This window comes from Anastrepha ludens, chromosome 6 (assembly GCF_028408465.1).
Source record: "Anastrepha ludens isolate Willacy chromosome 6, idAnaLude1.1, whole genome shotgun sequence".
In the NCBI taxonomy this organism is placed as follows: Eukaryota; Metazoa; Arthropoda; class Insecta; order Diptera; family Tephritidae; genus Anastrepha; species Anastrepha ludens.
The window spans coordinates 3,779,628-3,792,245 of NC_071502.1; the positions used below are offsets into that span (position 1 = coordinate 3,779,628).

Below are 12,618 nucleotides of genomic sequence, written 5' to 3' on the forward strand. Positions count from 1 at the left end.
GACTGATTAGACAAGTGTAAGAATACGTGTGAAATGAGCGAGCAGAATTCGGCTGCCGAATACCCTATGTCGTGGCAAACGAAGTTGTTCGAACAATTTTCCTTTTCACCATAAGCCACTAGAAACCTGGTAAACCTTGCAAATATCCCTTGTTAGTTGTTTCGCTGAGCTCCTCCTTTAAATTGTTGGAAGCGAACGGCAAATGATATTTTATGAGGAGGTCCTTCATAGCAGTAATACACTCGGAGGCGAGACCTTTAAAAAAAAATCGTTTTCAAATTTTCAAAACAGAGTTGGTTTCGACTCCGAGCACTACCGTATGGTAGCCACGCAGCATTCCATTCGGCTAATGATGCCAGCCCTCACCGAAGCAAAAGGAAGAGGAATTGATTGTTTGAGAAGAAGAAAAGTAGGCGAAAGCAGTGGTAGCAACCAAACTCAAGAAATTGTTTCTTTTGTTTTTTTATTGATGAACCCTTACGACGCGGCGAACTCGGAAGGCGCAATCTGTTTCTCTATCATTCTTGGGAGGTATCGATAAATCAGCTGATTTGTTTTTTTCCTTCCGCCGTGTCCATGTCAATGTCAGCACAGAATAAAACAAGGCGAATTCATTCTTTGTTTTCTACTTTGCCAATACTTTGCAGTTATAGTCAAAAGTAAAAAACATTGTTGTTGGTCTAATGTCACCACCTTTAATGAATGCGCCTTGGAACAATCCAAAATTGTTCATTTACATACATGATCTACGATACGACGGAATGGAATGGTGGTCATTTTTCATTTGCATGGGGCTCTCATTAGTTTCATCATGTCAGCTGACACGGAACGTGCTTTTATGTTAGCGAGAGTGAGCACTTATAGTAGTTTATACCTTCTAATAAAGAAACAAGCCATCAGTCAGCTTGGAATGCACGCATTAAAAATTTATGTCAGTAATGACGAAAAAACTTGGCATGTTGTTGCGCCATGGAATCGATCGTTACAAACTATCGATAAATCATAAAATAAACCACTATCGATATTATCTGCGATAGTTTAACACCTCTAGTAAGTTGTGTTTCTGTGCCTCTTGAACGCGATAAATTAAAACGCAAAAAATTAGCTAATTATAGAAAAAAACGAAATATAGTAGAACTCATCACATATTATTATGAACAAAGGAAAATAAAACTTTATCTTCGAGAATGCAAATCACGCTGTGAAATAGTTAAATTTTACTCTTTCGAGAGCGCTCCGCTAAACGTAAACAGCACACAAGTGAGGAGAAACTGCTGTTAACGTGGAAAACTTTCACACATTTCATCAAAATAGAGCAGCAAAGGGCTTTAAGTCAGTCTTTGTTTGGAAGTCGGTTGCGGTTAGCATTCAATCACTGAATCAGTTGTGGCAGCAAATCATTGCAGCTCAGTATTCAACTTGGATGAAGTGAAGGCAACAAGAGCGCTCTTGAGCGAAGAACGAAAAATTTAACTACATTAACTTCGAACCGTAAACGCAGTTTTGTTATATTTGAGTGCACAAAACGAACAAGTATTAGTGATTAGTCGCTGCTGAGGCGGGTTTAGAAAACTAAATTACTAACGATAACGCGATAAAAATAGAGTATTAAGGAAATTCCAAATACGTATTCTGTAATTATATGAAAATGCAGTCAGACGAAGAGAGCTTGTATGACCCTGAAGCGGCTGATGAATCCACCCAGGTGCTAGATGCTGCTGCGGGCAGAGTGGAAAACAGTGGGGGGACACCGTCTACAGCAACAGCACATAGCAGTCGAACAAGCAGTAATCACAGTGACGATTCAACCAATAAAGACGATGTAACTGCTGACTCCAATAATACAACGCTCAATACAACAACTCGCAAACGCTGGTTTATCTTGGAGCCCGCGGTATTTCTGGTCTTTCTCGCTATGTACTTGTCGGGTAATTTTAAATTGTTTTCAATAATTCCTAAATTCGATATTGAAATGATATTTAAATTTTTCAAGGGGCGGTTTATCAGAACCAAATTTTATACCAGACTTGCGTAGCGATATACAAATACAATGAGAGCGACTGTCAGCCGCTTTTGGGTGTAAGCAGGGAAACGAAAGAAGCACAGGTGATTTAAAATAATTTGCTTCTTCTGTAGCAGACACAATGTTATTATATTTCACATGACTCATAACTAAATCGTTCAAAGTAAAGGTGTTTTAAACGCTTCATGCAAACCTTCATCTCAAATAATACATAGCTCAGTTTTTCCTGCGTAAAAATATTTTAAAGTTTAGTGAAGAAAAACTGGTAAGAGTAAAATATTACAAATTCGGAGCGTATTCATTTACACAGGTGCAGATATAAAAAAGCAAATTTAACTAAAATATTTGAATTACCATAAATAAAAATAAGTAAGGAACAAATAAATTGGCAAACCTTGTTAATAAGTCGCTGTGCTACAGATATTTAACGCACTGTATATAATCCATATATCGCTCATAAGCTTCGAGAGTATCATAACTAATACAGAAAAAAACTAGCAGCAAATGTGCGATACGCAGATATGTTTCTTTTTTTCGTACTTAATTGTGTACACAGTTTAATTTGCAAATATAAACATTATGTAGGGCGTACACATACTATTTTCTTATCGCTACTGAATTATGAATAAAATTCAAACAATAGAAACTAAAGTCTACTCGTAAATGTTGATTATTTTTCAATTAGCTGTGATGATGCATTTAATGCACTCTTTAATCTTATTTTAAACTTGTGTGTTTGTGTGTATGGCGTTGTCATAAGTGAGTAGTGACTGACTTATTTTCAAGTACTAATCGCGCCTTTGTGAAATGGGTCAATTGCAAATTAATGATCCCGATTGAATTGCACTAAATAGAATATTTTACAATGGAATAAAAGCAATTAAAAATTGATAAAAAATAAAATTTATAAACTTGCATCCAGAAAAAAACTAAATGTTCCACTTTTGTCGCTTCCGCCTTTAACTTATCTTCAAAAACAAAAATTAACAAAACGAGCTGACGCTTTTTTTTTTTTGATATCTAATTGGGTCCCATTGAAACGAGTCAAGTCGCTTAATAAACTGTCATGGTTTAATACAAAATTGCCGAATTAAAAAATAAATCCCACAGCACTTTCAAATCAAGCAAATCTGAGTTCGATCATTTATATTTTCTGAAGTTGAGGAGAGAATTTAATAACCCCTACCACCTTTCTTTTTTAAACAGTACATACCTATTTTCTGCAGAATCGAAACTAAAACATAATCCCAAAAGTTTTTGGCCTTTCATTAACTCTAGAACAAAGCAATGGCTTTCCAACCAGTTTGCGTATGGTAACAAGACTTGCAACAATGCGCATGACTCCTGCGACTTATTTGCATGTTTCTTTCAGAAAGAGTATGGAAAGTATAACTATGTCAGTTTCAGCCTTATTCTCCTCATCTTTAGAAACTATTATAAGTTTTGAAATTTGCATAGAAGATGTGCAACTTGCCACTATGAAGCTTAAGTCCAGCACTAAAACAGACAGTGAAGGCTTTTCTTCACAATTATCCTTGACTCTGTTATTCCAGAAATATGTAGATAGTGGGATTTTTATGGATTCGTGTTAAACTCTGCTCGATTGAGCCTATCTACAAATCGGTTAACCGGAATACTGTCTGCTACTACAGACCTCTTGTTAAGGGGGTGGTAGGGTTTAGCGCTAAAAAAAAACCACTTTTTTTTTGAATTTTTTACAGAAATATGGCTTAAGATACTTTAATAAAATCAGTTGCATGTTATTGTACATCTTTTCAATAAGTTTTTAAAAAAATATTAATAATAAAATATTGACAAATAAGCCCATGACAGAGTTTTTTTTGGAGATATGTTTTTCGAGAGGTGCTCTGCGGTGCCAATCGGCATTCGTCGTAGAATCATCTGAAACTAAAAAAGTCGAATTTTTCAGTTAAAGTATGAAAAGTGAAAAGTCGCCTAGAATAATATTACTCGTTATTATGGATTCCATACTACGAAATCCATTCTAAAAAAATCGAAAAGTGCACAAATTTTTTACCAAATTCGAATAAGATTGACTGGCCAAATGGTCTTCCTCATTATATCAGTAGACGGAAACTGTTAGGCCCACCGTCGTTGTCTGATAGAAGAATCTACTTATCACTAATTTTTCTTAAGGCCGGCGGGCCAATTAGATGTCCTAAATTCAGTAGTTTTCGCGAAGCGTTGTAGGATGAGAAAAAAAACAATTAGCCAAATGAAGTTTTGGGGATAGTTTAATATATATTTGAACTAAAAAAAAAAATTTGTACAATCTCCAACAATATATTGTAAGCCGAGTTATCAATAGATTCCCAGAGCGCCTTGCCACTGAAGTATCCAGCTTCTGTACAAGATACAACTTGCAATTTTCATCTGAAAACAAAAAAAAAAAAAGATTATTAATTTTGATGTAATTATCTTCGATGTGAACTAAGAAAATTGGGAGAAACACGTAAAATTCGAGTTTTTGGGGAAGGTATATTAGAAAAAAAAGTGGTTTTTCATGGAAAAAAAAACTCTTCAACTGGGTAAAAAAGTCGCTTAAAAAAAGTTTTTGGATGTTTTTTTTTAGTTCACATAGAAGAGAAAACAATACTGAAGATAACGCATTTTGAATGAAATGGATAGCTCGTTTAGTTTTTTTGCAATCGTGTACATAAATTAGGTAAAATCGTGAAAATGAAAAGCCGAGAAACAAACACTTACAGAGACGTACACAGAAACAATACACTACAACAATAAGCGCACGGTTGCTCGACGCCGCACTACGCTCGGCTCTGTAGCTCTGCAAATACTTGGAATTTAACTCTGAAAATTTGTATCTCATGTTCTTGAATATCTAAGCTATTGATTTCAGGAAAACAAAAATCGATTTTTTTGACCTTTTAATTGGCCCGCCGGCCTTAATGATGCTAGCAATGGCAACATTAACTGCAATGGCTTGACCAATCTCTTCCAAACTCATACCTCGCCTCAAAGTCTTAGAAATAACCGCTTGTTTGCTCATTCAACTAACAAAACCAATTATTCAATGAATGAGCCTATTATGCGATGTGCCCGATTATGTAATAATTACAGCAATACGAGTATTATAGATTATAATGTTAATATTAAGAAATTTGACATTTAATTAATTGTATTGGTCTGTAAGACATCTCTGTGTCTATTGGTAATAATTTTTTTTTTACCTCTTTTTCTTGAAGGAAATCGAAACTCGCGTACAGCCATATGTCGCGCGTATTCTTATGGCTCGTTCGCTGTTGGAGAGCATCATTCCGGCATTTGTCAGTTTATTCGTCGGCCCGTGGTCAGATAAATTTGGACGTCGCCCCATCATAGTTGCCACCTATACGGGTAAGTAAAACATTTAAATGAGAATTGTGTCTTCTCCGTAGAAGCCTGATTGTACTGCTCTAGATTCGTTTATCAACCCATTAATGTGCAGTTGTGTATTCATCTAATATCTCTACTATCTTATCGCAATGCAGCATTTTGTAATTGAATTTTACACGCATACATTCACATAGGCGCACTATAAACGAATAACTATATTTTTGAAAACATCGGTAATCAACCACTTAACCTTCTGTGTAAATGGGTTAATATATTTAAAATCATTGCAAAATAATTAAATTGAATTATAAAAACAATTACATGAATTAATTATGATTAAGTATATATTTAGCTGAAATTCTAACGACAAGAGTGTGTCTGATATTTCATTTCGAAAAACAAATATTAGAAATTTAAAATTCAAATCGGGGTTTGTAACAAATTGAGTTTTAAACAAAGTTGTGGAGACTTTCTGTAATTACCGAAGGTATTGATATTCACATAGGTGGGAATATGCCCATAAGAAAAGAAGGACACTTCTGACACTAATCACCAAGATTGAAACCACATCTAACAGATGTTTAGCGGGCTGCTCCTGCAAGAGGATTGTCCTAGTAGCGTTGGGCTTGTTGAAGGCTTTCGATACAGTCAGCAATTCGACGCTGCTGGATGATTTTCAACAGTCGATCCTCCCGCCTGGACTGAAGAGGTGATCCGCGAACTATCTGAGTGGTAAGCATTCGCCAGTCATCTTTGGAGATCGAAGCACAGAACAAAAGAGAATAAAGCAAGGTGCATCGCAGGATGGTGTACTTTCAGCCTAACTTTTCAACTTCTACATCTGTTGCTGGCGACATTTAAGGGGTTACATGGGTTTCGTTAAAAAAAAGGGTAAAAAAAGGCCTATTTTCAATTTTTTTTTTCTATGTAAAAAATTATTTATTTAATTCAAACTTTTTTCTGTCTTATAGATACATATTTAAAGAATACTTTCTGAAATTAAAAAAAAAAAAATTAAAACTCCTCCATTGTGACGTCATTTCCGTGAACCCCTCGAGAACAACGTGCGTCCGCATTGTCAGCATAACTTCTGACAGGCTCATCAAAAATGAAAAAACAAAAATAAGTATTTTTCTTCAGACCATAAACTCGTGCTTGAACGAAGGAAAGAAAAAAAGTAAAAATTGGAATTTTGGCAGACATTTTTCCAAAAAAATGAAAATTTCGGTGAAATTTGCTTGACATTTTGTTTTTTTTTTAAATAGTTGTAATTGAAAAAAAAAACAAAATCCTTCATTCAAGCACGAGTAAATTGTATTTTGAACACCTGTGTAAAATTTCATCAAGATCGGTTGAGTAGTTTTCGAGAACATTTGACAACCGACTTTGAAAACACAGTTCCGAGGAAAACGCGTTTAAAGTTTTGAGTAACAAAAAATTGCTTGGAGCGCACACCTTCCAAAGGCTGCATCTCCGAATTTATTATTCGGATCGACTTGTAAATTTAGGGTAATATTCCTGAGATGTTGTAAGAATTAATAAGCAAAAAAAAAAAAAAAATCGATTTTTTGAACCAACGAAACCCATGTAACCCCTTAAGGCAATCGGCCGACCGGCTCTGAATTAGGCTGCGCCCGACTGTGTGCTATGCAGTCAAAAATATGCAATCAGGACAGCCACCGGATATTTTAGTAGTTTAAACTCCTACTTATCCAGAATAGACCTCAACGTACTCAATACGAGTATATGCCCGGCATGTGAAGGCCTCTGTCTCTGTATCCAAACTGTCAAACCAGCACGCTTCCTGAGCTTAGATGTATTAGACGATGACGATCGGTGACTACACCGCACTGGTCGAATCATTCTCTGACCACGTTCCCACGACAGTCGGTTCTACGTAACCGGAACGACCCGGATTTATATCCAGCCAAAGACTGTCACTTCAGCAGCATTCCTCGTATATGCACGGGGAATGTTTATGCTGCTACAACAACAACAATCATTCTCTGACAGTCCGTTATGGCTTATCGGCAAAATCCAAATTTATCAGGCATGTTCTGAAAATCGCGGGATTTCAATTCGGATCCGAAATGGCAATTCGTACGATTTTGTTTTGGGTGTTCTGTAATTCGTCCGATTTCATTTAAATTGGAATTTAAGTTCGAAACAGCGAAAGGTAGTGAAGATAATAAATGTTTGTTGTGCACTACATAACATATGTAGGAGTAATCAAATAGATGACATTGAAACAGAAAGCGTATTAGAAAACAATCCAATCGATCAGGAAATTGCTGAAAATGAGGAAAACGGTAGTTTATATAGTGTTGGCTGAAATATAAGAGACTCTATTGCTAGAAATTTAATATTATGAAACATAAAATTTATTCATATTAAAAGTAAATATATACATAACAGTTCAATAAGATTCTTTTATATTTATTTTTTAGTCTCTATCTCAAGCATTTTAATTTTAATTTTAACTGTTTCATGTTGCAACTGCTCCATTTTGAGGTAATGTCTTTACTTTTGCTCTATACTTTGAGTCTTCAAGCGATTTTGCTCTGCCAGCAATTTATTTTGTTTCTCAACAGCACGACAAAGTCGTCGAATCTCTTCCCTTTCATCTTCCTGCGATTTTGCAATCTTGTGTTGGTTTTCGCAAATATTATCTAAAGTGGTGGATATTTTCTCCATACAAGTAGACTGCGTTGCCATACACGTCTGAAGGCTGTCCTGCGTTGACACTCGTGGCTTTTTGCAGCTCTCAGGGTAGCCAACGCTTCCCTACTGGTTTGGGGACGTTCTTCCTCAGATTCGATAGCGCTATTATTTTCTTCTGTCCCAAAGCTTCTAGAATGGTGTATGCCCTCAACGGCTGCAAAAATTCCACAAGCTCTTGCAACACATTCTTCATTGCTCGTCAGTACTTGCTTATTAAAGGGTCCACCTCCTGTTGCCCTCGATTCTAGATTGTTATGGGCAACCTTTTTCCGAATGCACCCCTTCCAGTCAGACCATATCTTGAAAAAAGAGAACTCAAAAATATTTATTTTAATATGTGACTAAATACTTACTTTTTTCCATCCATTAACATCTTTTTGGGGCGGCCGTTCTGCATTTAGCAGCGTCGTTAGCTCTTTCGTCTTTTCCTCAACAGCAACTCTGTCGCCCTTCGAAAAATTCTTCGCCAAATCTGGATGAGATTCCATAAACTCGACTAAAATTAGCTCTTGCTTGGAATTCTTGTGTTTTCCCCTAAAAGTTTTTGATAAACACTTTTATTTACATAAATATATGCAGTTATTTTGAGTAAATACTCACATTTTGATAAATTTATTTCAACAAACAGTTTATAAGAATGCCACAAACCGCTAACGGTTAAGTTGCCGAAAATTTAACTGGTAAATTTTAACGATTTCGATTTCCAGAACAGGGTGACAAAACGATTTGCTGATGTTCGAAAAAAAAAACCGAAAACGGAACGATTTACAGGACATGTCAAACGATTTGAAAACGGAAAATATTGCCCGAAAACGATTTGCAGAACATGCCTGTATATATGGCCAAGGACGGTCAGCAGCATTTAATATAAAAAAAAAATATCATTTGGACATCAGTGACTTAAGCACCACCCCCCTATCCTTAGCTCGAAAATTCCATTATTGGACATCAGTGACTTAAGCACCATCCCCCTACCCTTACCTCGAAAATTCCATTACCTCTTTAGCTTATAAAAAATAAATTTCATTATTTCCTTTGAGTCCGGGCAGTGATAATAAAAAATATTATTTGTACGCGTAAACGGTTATTTAAAAAAGTACCTTAGTTGTTAATTTCGTGTCTAATAAATCAATATTTTATTCGAATTAGGCTACCTCACTGGATGCATAATACTAACGGTTCTAGCTTTCATTGCGAGCAAAGTTGTAATTAGCCCTTGGCTATTTCTACTGTCTTCCGTGCCCTCGGTGCTTAGTGGTGGCACCTGCGCTCTTATCACTGGCATTTACTGCTACATATCAGATGTGGCCAAGGAGAAGGCGCGTGCAGTGCGGTAAGCTAAAAATTTGTATTCATTAAAATATAAAATTATCTTTGGTTTTTTGCAGCATGGTCATGAACGAAGCATCCCTTTTGGCCGGCATGATGGCTGGCAACGTGTTAAGTGGTTATGTGTACGCAGCCACAAATGTTGTAACAGTTTTTGGCATATCTGCGCTGTTGATGTTACTCGCCTTGCTTTATGTGTTCATATTTGTAGTGGAAAGTCTGCGGCCTGATCAAATACACACGGGCGTAAGTGTAAAATATATGTAATTTTGTAATGTAATTTCTATTAACTTGCACTTTTAGTCCAAAGTACGTGAGTTCTTCCGCTTTGATTTGGTGAAGGACTTAGTGCATACCTGCTTCGAACGACGACCGAGCTTTGATCGCGCCATTATTTGGCTAACAATGATTACGCTGACGATTGCATTGTTCACCATGGGTAAACTATATGTGAAATTGTGTTGTCAATTAGAACTCACTATCTTTTGAATTTTCTCAGAGGGGGACAGTAATGTAACGTATCTATTTTTCCGAGCGAAATTTGAGTGGACCCTCAAGGACTATACGCTGTTCAATGCTGCGCGCATTGTTGTACAAATCATTGGGAGCATTTTCGCTCTAATTTTATTGCGAAAGGTGAATTTTATCCACCACGAATTGCGTAGTTCCCATTTAACTTATGGTTTTTAAACAGGTTCTGAAAGTCTCGATTGTGTCCATGACAATGCTTTCCTTGGCTTGCTGTGTGCTGGAGAGCACAGTTCGTGCCACTGCCATGTATTGGTGGGAGCTGTATTTGGGCATGATACTCGGCGGCATGCGGGGCATAATGGGACCAATGGCGCGTGCCATACTGTCGCATGTGGCGCCGCCGACGGAAGTTGGTAAGACAATTGCAGGTTGCCTTGTTATAGCGATTAGATGTGCACATAAATCCGAACCGTATGAGTTAATCAAATTTGTGTGAAACTAATTGTAATGGCAACGAATGACATTTACTTCTTTTTAATTTACCTTAACTCATTTCTTTCAATTAACCAAAATAGGAAAAATATTCGCCTTCACCACTTCTTTGGAGTCGCTTTCACCGCTTGGCGCTGCGCCGCTCTACACGACCGTATACAACATGACGCTAGAATTTTATCCAGGGATTTTTAATTTCATCAGTGCTGGGCTGTATACGCTTTGTTTTACGTTAATTGCGTAAGTCCTCGTATTCGCAAAAACATTTCCAATTATGCTAATCGAATGTTTTTTATTGTTATTACAGCGTTATTTATGGCATTCAAAAATCGCTGGGCAATACCGCGGCATATCAAGCAATCGGTAGTTAAGATACAAAGTCACAAATAGCTTATTTCGTTTCTGTGTTGCTCTTTTTAAGCCACGTTTGTGCATATCCCAATATATATACATATGTAGTATGTAGTTAGCTAATTATCCCATGTGATGCGCGAATACTACCTAAACCTAAGTATTATTTTAAAGGAAAGGAAAAAAACGATTTTCGAAATACACGTACATAGATTTATATAAAGATCATATTTTTATAAAAACTTGAAGCAGTTTGAAAACTGCAGAATTTACAAAAATGTATATAACTGTATATTTTGTTCTTATTTATATTTGACTAAAAGTTTTGTCACAAAGAAATGTAAAAAGTTGTTAATAATGCTTGTAATCTATGAAAAATATAATATTTAAAATTAATTAGAATAGCAAAAACGATTTTTTATTTTAACCACTTTTGATAAATAATGTTAAATGAACGTCCTAACGTATGGCCCAGAAGCATGGACGATGACAACATCCGATGGAGCGACGCTTGGAGTGTTTGAGAGAAAGATTTTGCGGAAGATTTTTTGACCTTTGCACGTTGGCAACGACGAATATCGCAGGCGATGGAACGATGAGCTGTATGAGCTTTACGACGACATAGACATAGCCCAGCGAATAAAGATCCAGCGGCTACGTTGGCTGGGTCATGTCATCCGAATGGATACAAACGCTCCGGCTTTGAAAGTATTCGATGCGGTACCAGCTGGTGGTAGTAAAGGAAGAGGAAGGCCTTCTCTGCGTTGGAAAGATCAGGTGGAGAAGGACTTAGCTTCACTTGGTGTGTCCAATTGGCGCCGGTTAGCACGAGAAAGAAACGACTGGCGCGCTTTGTTAAACTCGGCCAAAATCGCGTAAGCGGTTATCGCGCCAATTAAGAAGAAGAGAGAATTGTTGAGAACGTCGAGATATCGCTGTTGAAGTTTGTTCAGCAACTCATTGCGCTACAGCAGCAATATTCGCAACAGAACATCCAGTTTTTGGTTTGCCAGTTCTTTTTCTGTCCTCGACAGAACCAGTTCCTCGAAATTTTTCTCCATTCTTTGAATTGTCCGCTCATTCGGACGACTATTTCCACCAAAAAATCACGCATTTTGCATTATGTTGATGTTAAAGATCGGCCATTTTCATAATAAATTTCAACAATTTGAACGAGCTGTGCTATCCATGGTTAAAATTGTACATCTGTCTACTCTACAAATGTCAAAGATGACAAAACAAAGGTATCGTCTAGGAACTATTCACTTCTGACAACTAGGTGTCACTTTTGAAAGACCGTATTTATGTAGAATGAAAATAGTGAAACCTGAAAGAAACTAAATTTGTATGTTTTTTTTTTTAATTTCTTTTGAAACACCCTTTCTTAACAATTTCTGGTGCCCCAAGTGCTTTCGTAGCTGGCAAATGTAATTTTTTTATCATGCCCAGAGTTACATTCTCTCCTTCCATAGGGCAGGATATTCACAGAGGAAATGGAAAATTGGTAATATTCTCTCTTTACAACTATGACAGGTGTGTTGTGAGGGATCCCCATTTTGGCTGCTTGTCACCAGACAGACCAAAAGCCAGTTATGATTGCAGTGAGTCTCCAGGTGCCTCGTCGTCCCGTCGTTTAATGTTTATCAATGTTGACATTTGTTTCATATTGTAGGTTGTATGATCCCTCCATGTACAATCCGCGAATCACAGATATTTGAGGTGAATGCATCCAGTTGTATCATCAATTCTGCAACTTTATTCATGGCAGATCTTCCTCTTGCCAGTTCATCTGCTTTCTCGTTATCTGCAATGTTCCGATGTCCCGGGACCCAGATTAAGGTAGCGTTATGGTTTTCACCCAAGGTGGAACGACTATT

At 36.8% G+C, this 12,618-nt stretch overlaps 1 protein-coding gene across 1 annotated transcript; it reads left to right on the forward strand.

Annotated features, from left to right (window-relative positions):
- Positions 1 to 1,033: 1,033 nt before the first annotated feature.
- Positions 1,034 to 11,120, forward strand: LOC128866576 (proton-coupled folate transporter-like). The gene is made up of 10 exons (XM_054107414.1): positions 1,034 to 1,928; positions 1,994 to 2,106; positions 5,248 to 5,398; positions 9,248 to 9,431; positions 9,487 to 9,673; positions 9,731 to 9,866; positions 9,927 to 10,063; positions 10,122 to 10,311; positions 10,474 to 10,630; positions 10,698 to 11,120. The coding sequence occupies exons 1-10, from the start codon at positions 1,643 to 1,645 to the stop codon at positions 10,759 to 10,761; spliced, it is 1,605 nt and encodes a 534-aa protein (XP_053963389.1). The 5' UTR covers positions 1,034 to 1,642; the 3' UTR covers positions 10,762 to 11,120.
- The last annotated feature ends 1,498 nt before the right edge of the window (positions 11,121 to 12,618 follow it).